We start from the raw sequence: 25,505 nt of genomic DNA, 5'->3' as shown, positions 1-25,505 counted from the left end.
TCAGTAGTGCACAGTACTATCCAACCTGTGGTCATGAAACCTCATCATTATCTGTGCAAAAAAAAGCTTTTTTTTATTTGTTTTTATCGACTGGTATTGCGAAGAATGGCTACTTCCCCCACCCCAGCCATCTTGGTTTTCCGACTTGTGTACTGGAATGCAGTCAACTTGGGTGTGACATCATTCCCAGCTCTGAAATCCGACTTCAGAGGTAAATGGAACGCACCATTAGTCAGGACAGTGAGTCTGGGTGGAGGAATTCGAGTAGAATTCTTCTTTTCACCATGTGTTTGTAAATATTCACATTGTTTGGGTCAACTGGGATGTCCCTCTTAATGGATAGCAGCAGAAGATATAAAGAGCCTGCCTTTCCCACATCTGTTCTTGAGCTGGGTCTTGATCGGCTTAAGTTTAGCGAATGACTGAATATGTCACTGGCATATATTTTGAGGAGCTTAGTCAGGGTAGGGAAAACTCTGTCCACATCATTGACTTTAACACACCTTAGCATAGCTTGCACATTGCTGGTTGGAAGAGCATAGGATGAGTAGAACACATGGAGTTCAGTGGCAAGGTTTTCTTCCTCCACGTCAAAAAACTTGCAAACATCTCTAACAGACAGAGCAGCTCTGTCGTCTGTCATGCCTTTCCAGTGACTTGAGATGGTAAAGCCGACAGGATTTTCCCAGTTGGGGTTTCATCCTTCCCCTTGAATCTCTGGTCTAGGCCCTTGGAGAGGATGTCAATAAAAGTAAAAAACACCTTTCCCTGGTAGTGCTCCTTCAAGCTCTGGGCTTGATGATCCTTTGTAGAAGACTGGGAGCTGTACTTGTACCTCTGAGGTACCTTTCTGTGTCTGGCTTGTGCTGGTTTTTCATCAGGGATACCAGCTGACCCTACTTGTTCTTTGGCTTTTGAAAAGATGACCTTGAATTGCTCATCTTTCCTCATTGCTTTCACCCTTCCCATGACCCCTTCCACAATGGTGTATGACAGATCAAGGTCCTTTCTCTGGAGTGCAGAAGAAGCAATGGCAGTCTCAGTAATGACAGGTGTGGCGATATCCATGCATAGAATTCATTCAAAAGCTACGCTACACAAGAGCATCTGGGCATTACATGGTATACAGCTTAATAAACAAACCAAACCAGAAAATGCAGTCTACACATATTACTAATGCATCTTTAGTAAGCTGCAATCTTTCCGTTGGTTTAAATGTAAAACATTGCTATGTAACCTTCTTCACACACTAAAGATATGCTGCCACTAAAAAGTCTAAAAAATAAAAAACGGGGGCACCAGGAGGGTATTATCCACTATAGAGGCATCCCATAAGGGCATATATTGTCTCGCATGTTGGAGCACGTAGAGGCCAACTAATTTTCTAGCATGTAGGACAGCCTACATGGCACTCCTCTGAAAGGGCACCGATTAGTGCACTGCATCGCATTTTCTCCACTGGAAGGGCACCCAGAGGGCACTTCATCATGTTTTTTTTTTTTTTTTTTGCACATATGGGCACCTTGGAGAGCAATTTACCACATTTCCTCTCACATTGGGGCACCCTAGATGGCATTGCATCACAATTTTTCCATCGGAAGGGCACCCATTACGGCACTGCATCACGTTTTCTCACACGTTGGGGCACCCTAGAGGGCACTGCATCATGTTTTCTCACACGTTGCGGCACCCTAGAGGGCACTGCATCACGTTTTCTCCACTGGAAGGGCACCCTAGTGGGCATTTTATCAGGTTTTCTTGTACACTGGGCCACGGTAGAGGGCACTTTATCATGGTTTAGCTACCATAAGTTTTTTATCTCAGCTCTGTAGGTCCATACAATACAAGTGAATGGGTGCCACATTTTTTGCGCTAAAAAAGCACCTAAAGACAGCATAAAAGTAATCCATGCAACTCCAGTGTTTTAATCCATATCTTCAGAAGTGATATGATAGGTGTGGGTGAGAAACAGATCTTTATATGCCATTTTGAGCTAGACATTGTTCTCCCTGCCCAGTATGGGGTGATATGCATGAGGAATGTGAATCACCAAAAATACAAGAATAAGAATGACTGAGAAGGGAGGATCATTTATTGTAAAATAAGTTAAATAAAACATCTGTTTTATACTTAAATATTGACCTGTTTCTCACCCACTGTGAGTGACCAGCTCTCCATCACACCCACACCTATCATATCACTTCTGAACACATTAATTAAACCACTGGAGTCGTATGGATTACTTTTATGCTGCCTTTATGTGCTTTTTTGAGCTTCAAACGTGTGGCACCCATTCACTTGTATTATATGGACCAAAGGAGCTCAGGAATTCAGAAAAGGGATGGCATGAGGGTGAGTAATTGATGAGAGAATTTTAATTTTGGGCAAACTATTCCTTTAATTCATGTAGTGTCGGAGCTACAAATGAACAATATTTTTAAACGGCATTTGTTCATCTTGGTTCATGTTAATTAATAAAAACCATTGATCTTTGTTTGTTCATGTTAGTTCATATTGTTTGAACTAATTCTAACATACAACTTTTATTTTTTAAATTGTATTAGTAAATAGTGACATTAAAATTAACCAAGATTAACAAATGAATCCTGTGAATCACCCGGTCTCCCATATTGTTTTTCTCAGAATACATATATATATATATATACACTGTATACACTCACCTAAAGGATTATTAGGAACACCATACTAATACTGTGTTTGACCCCTTTCAGCCTTCAGAACTGCCTTAATTCTACGTGGCATTGATTCAACAAGGTGCTGAAAGCATTCTTTAGAAATGTTGGCCCATATTGATAGGATAGCATCTTGCAGTTGATGGAGATTTGAGGGATGCACATCCAGGGCACGAAGCTCCCGTTTCACCACATCCCAAAGATGCTCTATTGGGTTGAGATCTGGTGACTGTGGGGGCCATTTTAGTACAGTGAACTCATTGTCATGTTCAAGAAACCAATTTGAAATGATTCGAGCTTTGTGACATGGTGCATTATCCTGCTGGAAGTAGCCATCAGAGGATGGGTACATGGTGGCCATAAAGGGATGGACATGGTCAGAAACAATGCTCAGGTAGCCCGTGGCATTTAAACGATGCCCAATTGGCACTAAGGGGCCTAAAGTGTGCCAAGAAAACATCCCCCACACCATTACATCACCACCACCAGCCTGCACAGTGGTAACAAGGCATGATGGATCCATGTTCTCATTCTGTTTACGCCAAATTCTGACTCTACCATCTGAATGTCTCAACAGAAATCGAGACTCATCAGACCAGGCAACATTTTTCCAGTCTTCAACTGTCCAATTTTGGTGAGCTCTTGCAAATTGTAGCCTCTTTTTCCTATTTGTAGTGGAGATGAGTGGAACCCGGTGGGGTCTTCTGCTGTTGTAGCCCATCCGCCTCAAGGTTGTGCGTGTTGTGGCTTCACAAATGCTTTGCTGCATACCTCGGTTGTAACGAGTGGTTATTTCAGGCAAAGTTGCTCTTCTGTCAGCTTGAATCAGTCGGCACATTCTCCTCTGACCTCTAGCATCAACAAGGCATTTTCGCCCACAGGACTGCCGCATACTGGATGTTTTACCCTTTTTACACCATTCTTTGTAAACTCTAGAAATGGTTGTGCGTGAAAATCCCAGTAACTGAGCAGATTGTGAAATACTCAGACCGGCCCGTCTGGCACCAACAACCATGCCACGCTCAAAATTGCTTAATCACCTTTCTTTCCCATTCTGACATTCAGTTTGGAGTTCAGGAGATTGTCTTGACCAGGACCACACCCCTAAATGCATTGAAGCAACTGCCATGTGATTGGTTGATTAGATAATTGCATTAATGAGAAATTGAACAGGTGTTCCTAATAATCCTTTAGGTGAGTGTGTGTATATATATATATATATATATATATATATATAATATGACTACCAAAATGGTTGTATTTTGGGAAAGAGAGTCATTATTACAGTATATTTGACAGTGAATTTCATACAATATATTATCATAAGCATGGCAGGTATGCATAAGTATGTAACATAATGATTATATCCATATTCTTTTCAACCAGTCCTATTAGGACTGTGATGAGGTGAAATGTACCATTTGAAATGTAAATGTACCTTATTGTAGCATTTGCATAAGTCAGCAGGAAAAAAAATTTCATAAGCAGTTATGATGCAAATGATGCTTGATCTTCAAAAGATGAAAGCCATAGTGTAACTGGAGCTGTTTTGTATGAGACTTGAGGAGAGTGATATGTTTTATACATGATTCTTTTGCCCCTTGCCCTTCTTTGTCTCTCTGTTACACAGGGAAACTGGAAAAATGGAAAGCGGCTTGTCGGTTTCTGACAGTGATGTCTTCACGTTCACTCCTCTGGTGGTACTGGAGCTGGCTGATGACACTAAAACAGAGGCCATGACATGGTTACTAAACAGGATCAGAGACAAGCAGCAGAGTGGAGGTGAGACCCCTGGCATGTTATATCCAGGGACAGAGGCTGACAGGAACTGAACATTTTGTGAGAAATCTACTTGCCTTGAGGTTGTCTGTATTTGAAGTCCAATCTTTGTCCTTTGTGCCTCTGTTAGTGTTACTCAACCACTGGTCCACCAAAGTTTGTGAACCCAGTCCTTCTGTAACTGGTTTTCTTGCTTCATACTTATTGCCTTCAAAGACACATGCCACTGATCAAATGAACTACTTCATGTCAAAGACATGCTACACACTTCTGAAAACTCATAAAGGCCATTTGGGAAAGACTGAGCATTTAAGTATCGTAGTTTTTTAAATAGTTCTAACACTATAATTGTTAAACAGAGACTGTCACTGACACTATTTTATTGTATTCAAACTATTAAACTTCCTTAACCCTTAAATGCATGGGTGTTTCAAAAACATTATTACATACTCTGGTCTTCAGACCCGATACGTACAGTATATATATCACAAATGGACATACTAAATGCCCAGCTAGTGTCACATTTTCAGATATATTGATGTATTCCAATGTTTTATTTTTCATATATCAAAGAGGTGATGCAACAAATATGTAACAAGATTTATTACTTCCACACTGAAATTTATGAGATGCAAAGGCTCTCAAACACAAACATGCCTATAAACCACAGATATTTATTTTCTTAGGCACTTTTTGAGTCTAGATAGATGCATAACTTACTTAATTTCATTAATTTTCACCCAAATGACAATAGCCAAATCATCCTATTCATGTGTTCCACGATGCTTCTTCGTCACATAGCAAAGTCAAATGTAAATCAAGTCACTGAAACATCAGCGCCACATTGTGTAAGAAATAGCATGTATAAAATGTATGTGTACACGCATATGGGATACTGATAATTCACGAATGACGTGCAGAAAATCAATTTGAAATAGTTAATTATAAACAAAGTAGTAAACAGTATCCTGTGATGGTAAACTTATATAGATATGAAATAATCATACAAATATTATTTATGGAAGCGCAAATAAAAAGCAACTCTATTACATATCTCGGGTCTTTAATGACCCTATACACTTATAGTAATTAAGCAGTTATAAAAGTATATATTTTTTTTTTCAGTTTTTACTATTATTATTTTTTTAACACTGTTCAGAAGAGTAAGATTAAGGAATACTAAAGAGGTGTGGGCATAACTCCAAAAAATGCAATGAAGACCCAAGGTATGCATTAAAGGGTTAAATGACAAAATGCATCTGTTACATCGTAACATTGATTGTATTTTGTTTATATGACATTTAAGAAAGGATGATCTATATCATGTCCAAGTCACGTCCACACTAAGACGCTTTCAGTTGAAAATGCATTGATTTTGCTACATTTATGCCTTTCATCCACACTTGAATGGTATTTTCCTCCACTGAAAACAGAGGAAACCGCATACCTGCGAAAATGAAAACGTTAGGAAACTGAAAACTGATTTTTCAGATTAAAGGGATTAATGTGAACACATCTACAAGTCTACTGTTGCATGTATGCTTACTATATTGTTTAGCGTGAAATCTACTGTACTTCAGAAAATTATAGTTTTTAATGTCAAATGTATGTAAAGGTATTATTTATTAGCAATTTGACCTAGCTGGTGAAATACCCAGTTTCTAGAGGTCAGTGAGGCTTTGCTAACATGCATGCTGTGAAATCTTTGACAGGAGCTGAGTTGTTGGTGGAGCAGCTCTTGTTTCCAGCTCAGGACGGTCAGAAGTGTAATCCAAATGTCTTTGTGGTGGGCTCCACGTTACAGAGACTCTTAAATGGGGCTGAAGATGTAGGGATGTTTAAAGAGTTTCAAGATGGAATAATGCGAGGATTCACCTATGCCAATAGAGAAAGCTTTAAGGACTTTCTAGGTGAGGTTTGGTTATAACCGTTAATGAGAAGTGAGTTAGTGTCTATGCATTTCACAACATGTTAAGATGTTTTGTTCTATATTTTTGAGTTCCTTTTGGCTTGTCTTCTGACACATAAATTGCTAGTAACTGTAGTAAAGAGACACTGATTCTTCTAAATTTCAAGGCCATTGCTATACAGTTATGGCTCGGGCCCCTCTTTCAATGCAAGTCTGTGAGATCTTTTTCAACCGGAGTATCCTCCGGTAAAACTCAAATTGCCTAATTTGATTGCTTATAAAAGTTTTAGTACACCTCTCCTCAATAAGCCACACAATTTGAGGTATTATTCATGTCCATGGCACATAGGATGTGGGCTAAATTATGTGTCAAGTCTAGTATTTGAGGTTACAGGTAGTTGACATTTTTAACCCTAAGTTTTTGCAGTAATAATTGTGATTCTTGTCTTAGCAAACATCACTAATTAATTTGATACAGTAAATTCAGAATTAATTAGACACAGTGCCAAACTCAGATGTTGAACTGGTTGTTGAATATTCACACTGTGCCCACAAAGCTATTGTTTTTTAATGTCTAAGTTTAGGAGATGGTGATGGATTTCTCAGTATTGCAGAGTGTCAATACATTATCAAACATGAGCTGGACACACTTAGAGCTAAGAGTGAAGAGCATGTTCCAGGATATCCTAAACTAAAACTCTACCCTGGAAAATCAGTCGGTAAGTGTGTTTTTATAACCAGCTGCATTAGCTCTATACAGTAACTGTGTGAAAATATTAACATTCCAAAAACATGCTTTTATTTGTGTTGAGATATGTCTCAAAACTAGTTGTTGACCGAGATGTGTGTGTGTGTGTGTATATATATATATATATACACACTGTAGGTCGGAAAGTTTTTTGCATTTTGACACCCTTCGCTAAACCAAATTCTTCAGAAATACATTAAAACATCTTAGATTTATTTTATTTTTTTTATAGATTAAAAACAATTGTGGAAAGTGTTTTATTTATTATTTAATTCAAAATTGTAATTTACATTTTTTTGTATTGTCATTGGTGCACTTGGTAATTTTTTGTTTAGTGACAATGATAGATGTCTGACTTTATGCTAACACCTACAGTATCTGCGTGGGTGCTAAATGTAACAGCAAAAGTGTTATACTCTATTTAATACTCTATTTGAAAGCATATGTGTCACTTGTGATTCATTTATTTTGCAACTACAAGTGCCCGATAAAACTGACATAAGATGAAAAGTATTGGGCTAATGTGATCTCAGCAAGGGGCAAAAATGCCCAAATAGGGGGCAAAAAAACCCAGATATACATCACATGTGAGTGTATAATAAGTTTATATTTGTTAACATTAGTAAACGTATTAGGTGTCATGAACTAACAATGAACAGTATATTTTTACAGTATGTATTAATCTTATATATATTCTAATAATATAATTTTATATATATATATATATATATATATATAAAATATAATTGGTTTTTGTTAGTTCATGCTAGTTCATAATGTATTAACTAATGTTAGCACATGTAACTTAAAAAATAAGTAATTATAAAAAAACATATATATTGATTTATTAGTACTGGTATATGTTGTTATTAACATTTACTTATATTAAGTGGTGTAAACTTATTGTTAATTCGTAGTTCATGTTAACAAATGTAACCTTATTTTAAAGTGTTATTGTGTGTGTGTGTGGAAGCAGTTAGTGCACCTTTTAAAAGACCCATAGAGGTCAGCTATTCAAAACACTGCCATTCTAAAGATATTTGTTGTTAACAATAGTTCTGCTTTAGTAGATTTAATTCACATTTTTAAATGCTATTTTAAATTTAAGGTTTGATTCTCCACTTTTCCAGTGCGAAGATTGCAGTCCAAAGGCATCTTAGTCCAGTATTTCCCTCTCCATGACAAAGAAGAGCTGAAGAGACTATCATTCTCTTGGTACAAAAAGATCAAATTGTCCCTCCAGCCACTTGGTGAGTCACTATTTCTCTCTGTGCTGGTAGCATGACCTTTAAACCCAGCATCTCTGTTCTGTATCAGTTCTCCTGATATAACTTACTGTGAAAAGAGCTTCACAAGAACTGTGGTTAGATAAGAAAGAATGAATAGATATTTGCCATATTTGGTGAATGTCACTTGTAGCTGTCCTTCTCTAGAATAATTTACAGAATTTAAAAAAATACTGTTCTACTGTTGTCTTCTCTTTTGAATGCAAATGTAAAATGTAGAAGAGGTGTACTTGAACCATAAAATTGTTTTAAATAACTAATACATGCAATAAAACCATTATGCAATATATACTGAAGGTGTTCTCTTTGTCTCCATGATGAAGATGACATCAGACATTACTTTGGGGAGGGTCTGGCTCTCTACTTTGGATTCCTGGAGTATTTTACATTTGCCTTGGTACCCATGGCCCTTATTGGGATCCCTTACTACCTCTTTGACTGGGAGGACTATGATAAGTATGTACTGTTTGCTGTCTTCAACCTGGTTTGGTCTACGGTTTTCCTGGAAGCGTGGAAGAGATGCAGCGCTACATTAGCATACGAGTGGGGGACGTTGAGCCGTAAGAAAGCGTTTGAAGAACCCAGGCCTGGATTCCATGGAGCTCTGGGGTTTAATCCAGTCACGGGCCGAGAGGAACCGGTCTACCCCAGCTCCAGGTACAATTTTTTGTTGTCAAAGTGTTTCCAAACTCTATACTATCAGAAAAATGGCATAGCTTTAGCAAGACTGGGTGCACCATAATGTTTCATGTAGGGCCAACAATCTTTTAATATGAGAGTTGTTAGAAAAAGATTAAAAACATACTCCTGTGCATATATATTTTCTTATCTTTCATAATAACAGTTTAAATTAGAAAGGACTAATTCACACAAAAATGAAAATACTCTTCTCATTTATTCACCCTCATGCCATCCCAGATGTGTATGACTTTCTTTCTTCTGCTGAACACATTTGAAGAAAAATAGAAAGATATCTTAGCTCAGTAGGTCCTTGCAAGTAGATGTGATCAGACCTTTGAAGCTCCAAAAATCACAGACCGTTAGCATAAACGTCATCGAAGTGACTCCAACAGTTAAATGAATGTCTTCTATAACGATACGATAAATTTTGGTGCGAAAAAGATCAGCAAGTATTTTTTAACTGTAAAACATTGTTTCCGGTCAGCAGTCGTGTGTGCATTCACGAGGGCTCCGAGTTCACGTGGTCTCTCGTGTGACGTATTCGCGTTGGCATGTTACGGATTGTAATCTTACATTCATCTCTCCGCTGAGATATCCAGGATAAGCACAGAAATGCACCATTGTGAGTAAAGAAACAGATAAATAAAGATCTAAACCAAAACCAACAATGCATCTGTACAGTGTTCCTCCTCACTTGTAAACAGCACCTCTCTTCTGGGTGTCACAGTTCTTGCGTGAACATGGCAGCTCTGCCGCCATTGTTGTATGAGTGTGAATGTGTGTGTGAATGGGACAAAGTGTAAAGCACTTTGGTAACCTCTATGGTTAAAAAAGGTGCTATATACTTAAGTGCAGACCATTTACCAGTTACCATATGCTCAGATTGTTTTGATTGTTTTCCCATGACAGGCGTCAGTTGAGGATATATTTGGTGTCCGTTCCATTCGTACTGCTGTGCCTGTATCTTTCCTTTTATGTGATGATGGTCTACTTCGACATGGAGAACTGGGCCATAGGTATATACGATGAAAACCCAAACTTTGCGACCAGTATTCTGCTGTTCGTTCCCAGTATCATCTACGCTGTTGTTATCGAGATCATGAACCTATTGTATCGCTATGCAGCGGAATTTCTCACAAACTGGGGTGAGAAAATAATTCTTCTTTTCTTTCTTTCATTTCCCTCAGAGTCTGTAATTGTCTACAAGTGATTTTGCTGTAATTGAATGAAATAAAGATGTTGCATCACATCAGTGCTAAATCCTATTTCATGTTTTTCTGTTGTGCAGAAAACCACCGACTTGAGTCTTCGTTTCAAAATCATCTCGTGCTCAAAGTTTTGGTGGTATGCTATAACGGTTTCTTTAGTGTGTTCATACTTTGAATATTCTTTTTAACGGCATTTGATGTTAATTACTGTAAGTTCAAGATTGATTCCCAAACACAGTGGGTTTGGGGTGGGGGGGGTGTCTTATAATTTAGCAAACACGTTTCTTGATTATTTTACCTCTTAGTCTTTGCTGGCGTAGAACAGAGAACATATTTCTGCCAGCAATATGAAAACGATGCTTTTTTGATGTGCACATTTAATCTAAAATGGTTTAATATTATCTCTTGTTTCCAGTTTAACTTCGTAAACTGCTTTGCCTCTCTTTTCTATATTGCTTTCGTCATGCAAGACATGGTGCTTCTGAGACAGGTTAGTGTTTCAGTCAGAGTTAAACAAGCTGTGTATCTTTAAACAGTTATTCACTAGAAGCCTTTCTTGTGCTTGGGATGTAATGCACTCTTGTATTTGGCCTGTGTTTGTGGACAGAGTCTGGCCACCCTGCTCATCACCTCTCAAATCCTGAACCAAGTGATGGAGGCCTTCCTGCCATACTGGCTGCAGAGGAGGAGGAACAAGAAGGTTCATAAGAGGATGAGGAGGCTTATGGGTGATAAAGAGCTCCCCCTGCTGGAACAAGTTCAGCTGGAGACTGACATGAACACATATCTGGTAAGTTCGAACAAACCTTATCAGCTGACTTATTCAAAGTTTGAAATATAATTACGAGGGTATGTTGTGCAATGAATGGGTGGAATCATCAAGAATATATACTGTAGTTTACCTATAACAGATGGAATAGAGTTTGTGTATGTTCACTTATGATATGCACAAATGTTTGTTATAATTCTCTTCTCTTGGCTCATTGAAAGGCTAAATGAACCTTACAGTTGGTCCAGATCTACAGATTTGTAGCTTTTTTCTGTCTCCCTGAAGTCCTTTTATAATGTTAGTCAAGGTTTATTGGACAAAATCAGTAATAATTTGTTGTGCATAATCATTTTCCACTATCTCTGTAACGCATAGATTAAAACTGTCTATTTTTCCACTGTACCTTTTTAAGACTATGTTTTAAAGAGGTCATTAACCAGCATCCATGGAATGTTGTCCTTTACCAAGACAGGCTAAATTGCTAAATCCCGACTGTTTTATAATATGTTATCGTAGGTAGTCATATGTTAATATGTTCATGGTTGTGACATTATAACCATGACGATTCAATGACCCATTTTTGTAGTTTGGTAACAAAAAATGGTCTGGATGGACTTGGAAGCTTTGTGTTGTGAACTTTAGACTATAGTATGGCAAGAGAGTATATCAAAAGAGCAAGAAAAATCCTATGACTCCCAATTTACTCACATATTGATATTCTGAACTGAGATGTTTATGGGTCACTTACCTGACACTCATATTTTTTTATACAAAAAATTACTTTGAACTTTTTTTTTTCTTTTAAAATTTCAATTAATTTATTTATATATATATATTTTTATGGAGCTGAAAGTAAAAAAAAAAAGTATTGGTGTAAATGTGTGGAGATAGAAGATGAAGAAGAAAAAAGCTTAAATTGTTGAAAAAATAAAAAAGGCATAAGTTATTTTACCTTTTGCAGTTTGATTCATAATTTAAAAAATAAATATGTAAATTAATACCCTCATTATGTATCAAAATTTTTATTTTATTTTGTGTATGTATGTGTGTGTGTATGTATGTATGATAGATAGATAGATAGATGGAGTTGAAGCTGGACATTTTCATACACTTAGGTTGAAGTAATTAAGATGCATTTTTTTTAACCACTCCACAGATTTTGCTATAGTTTTGGTAAGTCATTTAGAACATCTTCTTTGTGTATGACATGAATATTTCTAACAATTTTTTACAGACAGATTGTTTCACTTTTAATTGATTATGTCACAGTTCAAGTGGGTCAGAAATTTACATTCACCATGTTAGCTGTGCCTTTAAGCAGCTTTGAAAATTCCAGAAAATTATGTCAAGCCTTTATGCAGTTAGCTTCTGGCTAATTGGAGTCAATTGGAGATGTACCTGTTGATGTATTTTAAGGCCTACCTTCAAACTCTGCCTCTTTGCTTGACATCATGCAAAAATCTAAAGAAATCAGCCAAGACCTCAGAAAAAATTTGTGGACCTCCACAAGTCTGGTTCATTCTTGGGAGCAATTTCATGAGCCACATTCATCTGTACAAACATTAGTATGCAAGTATAAACACCATGGGACCATGCAGCCATCATAACGCTCAGGAAGGAGACTCATTCTGTTTCCTAGAGATGAACGTAGGTTGGTGTGAAAAGTGCAAATCAATCCCAGAACAACAGCAAAGGTCCTTGTGAAGATGCTGGTGGAAACAGGTAGACAAATATCTATATCCACAGTAAAAGGAGTATTATATCAACATTACCTAAAATGCTGCTCTGCAAGGAAGAAGTCACTGCTCTAAAACTGCCATAAAAAAGCCAGACTACAGTTTGCAAGTGCACTTAGGGACAAAGATCTTTTTGGAGAAAATTTTCTCTGGTCTGATGAAACAAAAATGTAACTTTTTGGCCATAATGACCATTGTAATGTTTGGAGGAAAAAGGGTGAGTCTTGCAAGCTAAAAAACACCATCCCAACCGTGAAGAATGGGGGTGGCAGCATCATGTTGTGGAGGTGCTTTGCTGCAGGGACTGGTGCACTTCACAAAATAGATGGCATCATGAATAATAAAATTATTTGGATATATTGAAGCAACATCTCGAGACATCAGCCGTGAAGTTAAAGCTTGGTTGCAAATGGGTCTTCCAATTGGACAATGACCCCAAGCATACCTCCATAGTTGTGGAAAAATGGCTTTAGGACAACAAAGTCAAAGTATTTGAGTGGCCATCACAAAGGCCTGACTTCAATACGATAGACAATTTGTGGGTAGAACTGAAAAAGCGTGTGCGAGCAAGGAGGCCTACAAACCTGACTCAGTTACACCAGTCCTGTCTGGAGGAATGGGCCAGAATTCCAACAACTTATTGTGAGAAGCTTGTCTGTGGAAGACTACCCAAATGTTTGACCCAAGTTAAACTATATAAAGGCAATGCTACCAAATACTAACAAAGTGTATGTAAACTTCTGACCCACTGGAATGTGATGAAAGGAATAAAAGCTGAAATAATGAATTCACATTCTTAAAATAAAGTAGTGATCCTAACTGACCTAAGACAGGGAATGTTTTCTACGATTAAATGTCAGGAATTGTGAAAAACTGAGTTTAAATGTATTTGGCTAAGCTGTATGTAAACTTTTGACTTCAACTGTATCTATGATTTTGCTATTATAGAAGGAAATTGGTACTTTTATTCACCAAAGTGGCATTCAACTGATCACAATGTAGTCAGGACGTTAATAACGTGTAAAATTATTGTAATTTGAAAAAAAATTCAGAACTTAAACTACTTCAAAGAGTTCTCCTCCACATGCAGCAATGACAGCTTTGCAGAATCTTGACATTCTAGCTGTCAGTTTGTCCAGATACTCAGGTGACATTTCACCCCACACTTCCTGTATCACTTGCCATAGATGTGGCTGTCTTGTCGGGCACTTCTCACACACCTTACAGTCTAGCTGATCCCACAAAAGCTCAATGGGGTTAAGATCCATTACACTCTTCTCCAGTTATCTGTTGTCCAATGTCTGTGTTTCTTTGCCCACTCTAACCTTTTCATTTTCTTTTCTGTTTCAAAAGTGACTTTTTCTTTGCAATTCTTCACATAAGGCCTGCACCCCTGAGTCTTCTCTTTACTGTTGTACATGAAACTGGTGTTGAGCAGGTAGAATTCAATGAAGCTGTCAGCTGAGGACATGTGAGGTGTCTATTTCTCAAACTAGAGACTCTGATGTACTTATCCTCTTGTTTAGTTGTACATCTGGCCTTCCACATCTCTTTCTGTCCTTGTTAGAGCCAGTTGTCCTTTGTCTTTGAAGACTGTAATGTACACCTATGTATGAAATCTTAATTTTTTTTTGTCAATTTCAAACATTGTATTGCCTTCATACCTCAAAACAATGATTGAATGATGAGTTTCTAGAGAAAGCAGTTTCTTTTTTTTTTTTTTTTTTGCCATTTTTGACCTAATATTGACCTTAAGACATGCCAGTCTATTGCATACTGTGGCAACTCAAAAACAAACACAAAGACAGTGATAAACTTCATTTAATGAACCAAATCGCTTTCAACTGTGTTTGATATAATGGCAAGTGATTTTCTAGTACCAAATGATCAATTTATGATGATTACTCAAGGATAAGGTGTTGGAGTGATGGCTGCTGGAAATGGGGTCTGTCTAGATTTGATAAAAAATGACTTTTTTCAAATAGTGATGGTGCTGTTGTTTTACATCAGTAATGTCCTGACTATACTTCGTGATCAGTTGAATGCCACTATGGTGAATTAAAGTACCAATTTCCTTCCGAAATGTACAGCAAAATCTGTACATTATTCAATACATTTGTCCGTGTTTATGTTTATGTATGTATGTATGTGTGTGTGTGTGTGTGTGTGTGTGTGTATTACACACACACACTGTATGTGAGCATTTTTATATATTTCTTTTTTCTAAAGAGAATGAAACCAACATAAAAGTAAAGATTACAATTCTAAAAATTTGGTACATACGTTTTAAACTAGAGTTGTAAAAGTTTTCTCATTTAAGCATCTCAGATATTCTTATGACACTCATGTGTTTGTTGAAGAATAATTGTGTTGTCTTTGCTCAATGAAAGGGCATTATATTTATTACAGGCAAACCTGCTAATCTGTCTAAAATAACTTTGACCATCAGGGAACATTTGATGATTACCTTGAGCAGTTTCTGCTGTTTGGATATGTGAGTCTGTTCTCCTGTGTTTACCCGCTGGCTGCTGTGCTGTTGGTGCTGAATAACATCACTGAGGTTTATTCTGACGCCTTCAAGATGTGCCACGTCTTCAAGCGCCCCTTCACTGAACCAGCCTCAGACATCGGAGTATGGCAGGTGAAAAAAATCTCTTGAGGAAAAATAGAGAAACCGACAGAAATAGAGAAATTAATAATGCTTTAAGAATGGGGTAGGTCTGTAATCTGTGAAATTATGTATCGACCAAAAATAACTACTATATATCTTATATGCCTTATTTTATATTTGTCTACCAAAATCATTTCAAGGGATAGCTCACCAAAAAAGGTTCTGTTGTCATTTACTAACCATCATGTTTTTCCAAACCTGTATGACTTGAAACCAAAAAAGTTGATTGAAAGTAAAACTAAAAATCAGATGTTAGGTAGAATGTTAGACATCCTCAGTCCCCATTCACTTGCATTGAGTCTTTCCATGCAATGAAAGTGAATGGTGACTGAACATTAGTTCAAAACCGTACTTGTTTTTTTTCAGCTGGCGTTCGAGACAATGAGCATCATTGCCGTGGTGACCAACTGTGCCTTAATTGGTTTGTCCCCACAAGTCAAAGAGTACTTCCCTGAATCAGAGACTCAGCTGATCCTCATTGTGGTGGCTGTAGAGGTAATGATATGTTCTCTTCTCTCACACCCTTGAACTTATGGCCCACTTATGCAATGGACTATTCAATCCATAAGGTGGCATGAGTGAGCTATTTTTCTGCTGTTAAAGGGTTCTAGCCTTGGCTTAGTCCTTGTTTTATTAACCGCCATCCCTATGGTTTGGATAATCCAGGAAACAGGGAGTGTTGGGCCTTGTCAGTTGGTGTAACAGAGTAGAATCCAGAACCTCACCATTGTGCAGCTCCAGTCCACATGGGTTAACATCAAAATTAAACAGGAGTTTCAGTTAAGCTTTGCTGCTGGCCTCAGGAGACCTTCTCAAAATAACTGACCCAAACACAAACTCATGCACAAACACACTAGAGACTTTGAGGGAGAGAAAAGCTAGAACTGCTGAAATTCTGTGTGAATCTGTTGGGGATCTGTGGAGGAATTCGTTGTGCCGTGTCTTGTTTTCCGCTAATTAAACTTCACAGTAATCACTGGAGTTGTAATTAGGCCATACGGATTTGCGCACAGCATCAGCGTTCCATGGCATAATTTTAAATAAAACTGAAAACCAGGAGTGTTGTGGGAATAACAGAGGCTGTGGTCTTTTAGGTTGGTGTGGTTTTGTTGTTGCGTTCTACAACATTAATTCTACCAGAAAGCGAAAGAGAAACATGTTTGTGTAGTGACAGTAATATGTTCTTTGGTGTTCTTGCTTGCAAGAAGCTAACCCAGATCAATGGGACAGGGACCCAAACTGGTGGTGCACAGAAAGCAGTAAAATAACAGGTTGTTTGTGGGCTTCTCTAGGACCATGTGTGACCATGACAAAATGTTTGCAGTTTAAAATTGTATTGCTGTATTACACGTTTGGCTGCAGTTTTCCAGTGAAATGTCCAGCTGGGAGCGGAAATTTAAGATGGATGTTTTTAAGACATATAAACCCCTAACATAAAACCTTTGCCCAAACCTAACCAATAGTGTTTTAAAAAATAAATGAGACGTTTAAAAAGACGTCCTTATCCATCGAACGCATAAACCTAACAAACAGTGTTTTAAAATGCAGAAGCAAAATGAAAAGCACACTTTCTGAAGCAACCACTTAATTTTCTGTCGCTTCTATTACTCTGTTTTGGCATGTGTCAGCTTGTGTTCTTGACTGACCCAGAGGACTGCAGTTCAAGACCAAAGCCCAATGCTGTATGAGGTGAACTACCGTGTAAGCTAATCACATTGGAATACGTTTTATATGTTGGTGGAAAAGTGTCGATATCATAACATAGCAGGGTAACGGGGAGAAAAATAAGCACTTATAATGTCATAGTAAGCCACTGAATCATGGATTGAGTGAAAGGGAATAAAACACACTGTTGTTGTAGCGCCTCTAAGTGTTCATTTCACCTCCAGGGAATTTTACCTGGAGACACGTATTACTAGTTTTGCTAAAATTTATATTGAGTCACTATAAGACCAGGTTGGTAATTACAACACAACTGGAATCAGGCCCTGATCCAGATCAATATTGAGGTTGCTTCTGAAAATAGTGGTGGTGCTCTGTATAAAGTGGAGATTTATGTAATCTTTTTAATGGATTAAATCATGTTTAAATGCTACTAAAACAACATAAAGAAAATATTTTTTATGTACAATAAATGTATTCCTTATATATCTGCACCTGCAGATTAGGACATACTGTGTGTTCACAAAATCCAGGGATTTTTGTGTGTTTGCTGGGATTCAAGGAAACCTGCTTGCCAATTTACAGTATTAATCTTACATATTCAGCTGAGCAGAGGTGTGCGATTTATTTTGGTATAGGGGCCACATCAGCCGTTAAGTAGAACATGGACTAGAGACGATAAAAGTTCTGCATAGTTGTATTTTTTAAGCCCAGAAGTAGTAATGCGCTCATGCACTCAATGATTGATGCACAATACTTTTATTTATATAGCTTATTTAAAAACAGTATCAAGGCTGACCAAAGTGCTGTACAATACAAAATTATAAAAACACACAACAATTTAAGACCAGGACATTACATACAATTAAAAGCCAGTGAAAAGAGAAGTTTTAAGAGAAGACTTAAAAACAGATATAGAGGGTGAAAATCTAATACTAAACTATTCCGTAAAATAGGACCCGCCACAACCGAAAAGGCTCTACCTCCTCTTCGCTTTATTATCGAGCGTGGGACATCGAGGAGATATTGATCACCGGATCTCAGACTTCTAGGTGGATTGTAAGGATGTAGTAACTGGGAGCTTGGTTGTGTAATGATTTATGCACAAACAATAGAATTTTGGAATAAATTCTAGCTTGAACCGGCAGCCAGTGAAGTGATTTTAAAATGGGGCTAACATGATCATACTTCTGACCTCCATGCTGCATTTTGAAATAACTGAAGTCGAGCAGATATTTGGAAATTCCGCAATAGAGAGAATTAAAGTAATCCAGACGAGAAATTATGAAAGTGCTATCTCTATCATTTTCTCTGACAAAAAGGGTTTAACTTTAGAGAGTTTAACTTTGCTGAAAGCAACTGGAACCTATGACAGCACTAATATGTTTGTCAAATTTCAGCTGGCTATCAAACTGGACACACTGGTTCCGTAGTTGAGGAGAGGGGAAAGCATCGAGATTTCCGCAATTAGCATTACTGACATCAAAATGATCTATTGGACCAAAGACACCTCCGTCTTATCTTTATTTAAAAATAAAAAGTTTTTGTTAGCCAAGCTGTTATTTCCTTCAGGCAAGCTAGAAGAGACTGAATTGCATTATGATCAATTCGTTTAACCGGTAAGTAGATTTGAGTGTCATCAGTGTAGAAGTGGTAGGCGATACCATGCTTTCTGATAATGGAACCCAGAGAGAAAAGTGCTGGTGCAAGAATAGATTCATGTGGCACACCACAGGTGAGGTGGGTCACCGAAGAGGTAAATTTGCCCAGTTTGACAGAGAATGTTCCATCAGCTAAATTGGATTTAAACCATTTAAGAACATTCACTTTTAATCCCACACACAAGTCTGGAGAGCAGTATAGCCTGATCAACAGTATCAAACGCTGAAGTGAGATCTACAAGATCTAAAATCACTGTATCGCCTGAATCTAAAATGTCATTTAAAACTCAAAGAAGAATAGATTCTGTGCAAAGTGCATACTGATGGGACCATTCTGGGATTCTGTTTTGCTGCAACTTTTCTATCATGTGCTAGTAAAACTGAATAAAGGCTGAATAAATGTATTAATGTATACTGTTTATTTTACCATACTTCAATGCAGTGATAATTTCTTTGAGCATAATTTTACACTGTGTGCTACGTTTTTTTTTCTACGAGGAGACATTCATGATAAATCAACACACGGGCATTAGTTTCCTCTGGTCTGCAATTGAGGGTGCTCTAAGGTTCATTTGAGGGTGTTTGGCACCTTCAAGCACCCCCGTAGAACCAGGCCTGACTGGAATGCATCAAAACACATACAGTAAGCTTCCTTTTCCTGTGGAATCATTGTGCTGTCACATTCATCAATTAAGTTGACTGAAGTCAGAGAGAATGCATGTCAAATCACAAGCAACCAAATTACAAACAGTAGTGTTGTCAACTCTATGTGAATTCAGTCCTAATTCATATTGATCTGATTGAGTTTGGATGCTCCTGCTGGTTGGTGTGAATTGATTTGTTTAGGGCTGGTATAAGGGTACGCTGGAGCACAGTGGTGTTGGCTGTACAGCAGGTCAGCTCAGTGCTACAGATCAGCTTTGCTTGTGATCAGAGGAAAGCAATGCTGTATCTCTGATGTGTTCATTTATTTCCTGTCAAGATCATAATGTTTTTTTACCTTCAAAAGCTTGGCTGATAGATATTGCATTGCCTGTACTTCGGTTGCTGGTTTGTATCCAGCTTGTTTGTATATGTGTATATATATATTAAAATAGTTTCTCCTCTACACAGTTAATGTGCAGTCAACTATAAGTAAGCCATTTGTATGTTGACTTTTCATGGGTTGAGTTGAGCGGTCTGAAATGTTCACTTCTGGTCAACCAATGGCGTGAATTTGGGGCAGGGCAGATTTAAAACTTGCCAGAAAAATGGCAGTGGTGCTAGGAAACTTGTTTGGAAACAACTAATATTTTTGGAATTACATTTGAAGCCACTAGTGGTGCAGAAATTACACACAACAGCATTGTACTTGTTCAATGACTATAAAGGTCATGTATTAACCTACACGCTTTATTTATCTAATTTTGAGATCATTTTCTCACCCTTATGTTGTTTGAAACCCATAAAAATGTCTTTCTTCCATGGAACACACAAGGAAATGCTAGGCAAAATATTAGCCTCACTTTCATTGTACTGTATGGAGAGAAAAAAAAGAGCTGAATTAAGTCAATAGTGACTCAGACTATCTATTGAGTTCCATGGAAGAAAGAACATCATATGGGTTAGAAACACATGAGGGCGAGTGAATGACAGAGATTCTATCAGAAAAGATGTATTGTCACTTTAAGCTTTTAACAGTTACATAGTTTACATAAACACAATGTGTAGCTCACACTTAAAGTAGCAGCTCACATTCTCTGTCTGTCATCCAGTGTGCTTGTCAAGGCTGTCTTTATATTTTATGTTGACTGTTAGTTCATTAAGTGGAGTGAGCAGGGATTGGCATTGAATCAGCATGTTGGGTTGCAGACTGCTGTGTGCCATGTGGATCGCTTCCAGAATCAGTAATACAATATTACAGAGTCTGATCCATGACAATGTGGTATATAACAACAGAGGAAGACAGGACAAACGATTGCTTACTGTATATTATTGTAGCATATGTCGGGATGTCTATAATGTCTGATAACAAAATGTCAGTTGTGGTTTTTACATTTTCTGAAGGTGATGCTAGGGTGATTTGGGTGGTTGACAGGACGTTGTTAGGTGGCTGTCAGTGTGTTCTTTGTTGTTACTAGGTTGTGGCTTTCTGGTCTAAAGAGCTATCCTCAAGTCTCTATGATATTCCATTACTGCATGAAACTGAATACTATTATACAACGTTATCATCAGTTACACACACTCGTGTTGTTCCAAACCCATTTGTTTTTAATTTTCACTTACCATGAAAGTGTTGTGACTGAGGCTACCAGTCCCTAACATTCTGCCTCCTTTTGTGCTCAACTTAACACAAGTTTTGGGTGTACTGTCCCTTTAGTTAGAGATAAATAAATAAATATAATTTATTTGTTTTTGTTGCATAAGCAAGTAAATGATCTAAAAAATGAATACAGAAATAATCTCTGTGACCTTAAAGGTCATTTTTGGATGATGGGTAATGCAAATGTCCCGTCGCTCTGCTATACTTTGCCTTTGTGTGCACTGTCATGGGATCACAGTGCAATGAATCGAAGAGGTTTGTGATCGTGCAAGTGTGTGTGTGTCATTGCTGGTATTTCTCAGAGCAATGAATGCTGCCTATTTTTGGGCCATTCGAAACTCAGGTAATTACACGATGACATGCATCAGTAGCAGTAACTAGGCAACAGTGTAGCCACGGTGACAGGAGACGACTGAGGATGAGGAAGAACTGAAAAGCTTAATGGCAGGGAGGCTGAATGTGACCTCTGAGAAAGAGAGAGAGAGAGAGAGAGAGAGAGAGATTTGTCTATTGGTTTAATTGCTTACTATATTCACTAAACAGCTGTCCCACTTTTGCGAACAGTATTTCAGCACAAAAGCCTGGTTCTAATTCACGAACCACTCGCAATACAGTTTATCTAGGTGTTAAATGTGCTGAAATATTTCTGCGTTGTATTTAAGTATTTAAATAGAATTATACAGTGTTGTGACAAGACACAGGCCAAACACATTTGATACGGTCTTGGGTGGGATGACGGGACCAGTATGGCCTCTAGAAACCACAATACAAGGTGAATGACGGTAAAAGTTCAATTCCAATTTGAGCTTGTTCAGCTTCGAAGCCGTGGATGCTCTATTTCCATTGGCTGCCCACATATGACTTCAGATTTTGGTCGTGTATCATTATAAACTGCAAGATTTACTCTGTAGTTGTGGATATTTGACTCAGAAATATCAAGCATGTTTGATATCCTCCAAATAGATGGAATCATAGTCAAAGGGTAAGAAACCAGAGTCGGTACCCATCATAAACTATGCAATTTTCTCTGATGCTGACCTTTTCCAAATCTGCAGACTGAAGCTGACTAGCACCAAATCGCCCTGACTGAAAATTGGGGCTCAAATCTAGAGTTGGGGTTTTCGAGTCTTGAGTAAAATTTTAATGGACTTGGACTTTTTTACTAGGACTTGTCTCGGACTCTAGCCTTTGGGACTCAGGATGTTTTGTCGAGTCCATGACGTTTGTGATGTAATGAAAAAACAAAAAAAATAACAACACAAAAATGAATGAACACGTCTCTGTCTGCATGCCGCTGTATTAACCCCTGAAGTCGTTGACATAGCCAGAGTAGTTTCACTGTGTTTAAGCAAACACACACACACACACACACACACACATATTACAAACTAAACGTATTATTCGATGAGTTTTTTTTAGCCTACATCTCTGACATTTTGAAGGACAATTCTGTTAAAATTATTATTCTCCATGTTTTTATGGTTAAAGAAAAGCTCAATTAAATTTTCTTTGGTTGGTATTTAAACATTTCAGACTGATTGCAGACCAATATGGCTTCTGCTCAAACAAATATCAATTATTTTAATTCTGCGGCAGCTGAAAATGATGTCCGTGATGACATGGCCCTAATATTATCAGTGGGCTTTTCCAGTGTTTTTGGATGTAGCATTTGCAATCAAATCCTGAGACGTAACTTCTCAGCGAGTGCTAATTACTACCGTGTGTTGACTCATTTTTATGTACTGTATTTTCCCAAATCAGTCGGCAGATAGAAAAAGATTGAGAAATAAATTTCAGTATACTGTGGACTATTATTTCTTTAGATGGGATAATTTTACATTTAATTAAATTGAATTGACAAATTGAAAATTAAGTAGAAATAAAAACTAAATTAAAATTTGAAACAAAAATAACTCTGGTGGTAATGCAGCTTTCACTTTCTTTAATCTTTGTTTGAGTGGATGGGAAAAACCAATAAATAACTGAAATCACAATAAAAAGTGTGTTGAAGGACAGTTTTGTCTTCATACACCTAAAGCATATGCTTTCATTCTGAAACCACTTTGAAGTCTGTTCAGCAGGATATGTATCATAAAATGTATATATGAAATTAAATTTTTTTAGTTGTGAAGTTTAAAATAAGCTTAAAATATTGGTGTTGAATTTACGGTTACAATTTGAATTCAGATTCATTCAGACTCGACTTGGCCTGTTATGGACTCGGTCTTGAGGAAGACTCAGCCCCTTTTGGACTCGGACTCAACTCGGACTCGATTGTTTAAGATTCGGACTTGACTAAGGTGGACTCAAACCCAAAACTACACAAATCAGCCTTGAAGTTGTGTTGTGTAAGCTAGCTTCAAAATGTCTTTGCATGTGAACTGACATAATGAGATACAGATGGACTTACTTTTGAGCTGCAGGTTTTCTGCCAATTCCTTATTGTTTTTTTAACTGCCCTGTCCTTCAAAAACAATCTATTTGAAATGCCTGAATTACGTGGTGACAGGTTCACAACAATCCATGCTGAATTTTGCCACTCGAAGCATTAAAATCAGATTGTAATTGTCAAGGACCTTGTTAAATATAAACATCAGCTGCCTAAAGACACTGTTACTTACAGTCTCATCATTTGGGAATATCTGCAGCAAGGCTTTTGTACCGGATATTGTAAAGGAGAAATATGGTTTTCATATAATCTGATTTGACTGCAGCTGTCTAGATGTCAGTAACCAAATTAGCAATTGGTCACAATGAGTGTGTGAATGAGAGGAGTATATTTGTGAGTGTTCATGTTAACCGGCTCTAACAGAACTGCTTAACTGAATACTCTGTGCTCATGCGTGAGACTCTAACCATGTCTGACATGTTGCAAGATCAGATGTGTCTGTCCACCCAACTCTCTCGCTCTCTCTCTCGGTTCCACTTACATCTGAAAGAGGATGACAGCAGGCCTGGAAACACTCTTGACACCTCCCTGACATGCATTTTCCTCCAGTTCACCGGTCACACATAAGATCAGTCATCAACAGACTGAGCAAATCATGGACTATATGCTCTCCTCTCTCTCACAATGAAACCTGCTACATTAGTTTTGTAATATAATGTTCTGTTCTGTTGCCGTATTCTATATAATCTGTTGTGCTGTTCTGTTCTACTCTATTCTGTTCTGTGCTATTCTGTTGTTGCATTCTATTCTATTGTGTATTTTTCTGTTACTGTTTTTTTTCCAGTCTGTTCAATTCCGTTGTACTAATATGTTGCTCTATTATTCTATTCTATTTATTCTTCTATTTTGTTCTATTCTGTTCTATAATATTCTATTGTGCTGTTCGACTCTGTTGATCGGTTGTTGTGTTCTAATGATGTGTCTGGCAGTTCACAGCACCCTTTGCAGGGCTTTGCAGTTGAGGGCAGTGCTGTTGCCGTATCAGGCAGTGATGCAGCCAGTCAGGATGCTCGGACTGTAGAAGTGCTGGTGTAGAACAGTGTAAGGATGTGGTGGTTTATTCCAAATTTCCTCAGCCGTCTCAGGAAAAAGTCTTCACAACAGCCTTGGTGTGGACGGACCATGTCAGTTCCTCTGTGATGTGGACACCGAGCTGCTGACCCTATTCACCGGTGCTCAATTCATGGTGATGGGGCTGTGTTCTCTTGTCTTTTCTCCCTAAGTCCACCACAAGCTCCTTGGTTTACTGACGTTGAAGGAGAGGCTGTGCTCCTGACACCAGTGTGTCAGAGTGTGCACCTCCTCTCTGTAGGCTGTTTCATAATTTTCAGTGATCAGATCTACTACAGTCATATCATCAGCAATCTTAATGATGGCATTGGATCTATGTGTTGCCACACAGTCATGTGTGTACTGGCCTTTAATCTTGTCCCTGTACTGGCGTTTGGGTACTCTGATAGTTTTGTGGAGGGTATAACTGGCTTGTTTACGCTCCTCCGCATTCCCAGAATTAAAAGCGGAGGTCTGCACATTAAGTGTCACACGAACATCGCTATTAATCCAAGTTTTTTGGTTCGGGTAGATCCGTATAGTTTTGGTCGGTACTACGTCAGCTATGTACTTCCTGATGAAACACGTTACGCTATCAGTGTAGACCTCGACGTCGTCATCAGAGGCATACCGAAACATCTCCCAGTCCGTGTGATTAAAACAGTCTTGTAGCATAGAATCTGATTGGTCCGACCAGCACTGGACCGTTCTGAGGGCGGGTTCTTCCTTTTTCAGTTTCTTCCTGTAAGCGGGCAAAAGCAGAATGGAAGAGTGGTTCGATTTGCCAAATGGGACAGGGAAGGGAGAATAGCAATTATTGGAGCTTGAAAATCAGCATCCATACTTGACGCGATCTTGAACAAACAACACCATATTCTGTTTTTTTTTGTTTTTTTTTCCT

At 38.0% G+C, this 25,505-nt stretch overlaps 1 protein-coding gene across 1 annotated transcript in view; it reads left to right on the top strand.

The window, feature by feature from the left end:
* The window catches only part of LOC127657524 (anoctamin-10-like), a 48,679-nt gene that overhangs the window by 1,984 nt on the left and 21,190 nt on the right, over positions 1 to 25,505 (top strand). Inside the window, exons 2-12 of the mRNA XM_052146361.1 lie at positions 4,324 to 4,475; positions 6,185 to 6,382; positions 6,966 to 7,100; positions 8,260 to 8,379; positions 8,739 to 9,072; positions 10,006 to 10,241; positions 10,385 to 10,440; positions 10,720 to 10,794; positions 10,912 to 11,094; positions 15,259 to 15,450; positions 15,847 to 15,975. Of these exons, the coding sequence (XP_052002321.1) occupies positions 4,337 to 4,475; positions 6,185 to 6,382; positions 6,966 to 7,100; positions 8,260 to 8,379; positions 8,739 to 9,072; positions 10,006 to 10,241; positions 10,385 to 10,440; positions 10,720 to 10,794; positions 10,912 to 11,094; positions 15,259 to 15,450; positions 15,847 to 15,975 (1,797 nt within the window). The 5' untranslated portion in view covers positions 4,324 to 4,336. The remainder of the gene's footprint in view (positions 1 to 4,323; positions 4,476 to 6,184; positions 6,383 to 6,965; positions 7,101 to 8,259; positions 8,380 to 8,738; positions 9,073 to 10,005; positions 10,242 to 10,384; positions 10,441 to 10,719; positions 10,795 to 10,911; positions 11,095 to 15,258; positions 15,451 to 15,846; positions 15,976 to 25,505) is intronic.

The sequence above is a fragment of the Xyrauchen texanus genome, chromosome 17 (assembly GCF_025860055.1).
Source record: "Xyrauchen texanus isolate HMW12.3.18 chromosome 17, RBS_HiC_50CHRs, whole genome shotgun sequence".
Taxonomy (NCBI): Eukaryota; Metazoa; Chordata; class Actinopteri; order Cypriniformes; family Catostomidae; genus Xyrauchen; species Xyrauchen texanus.
Note: the sequence above shows the minus strand (reverse complement) of the source record. Positions and strands in the feature narration are given on the sequence as shown.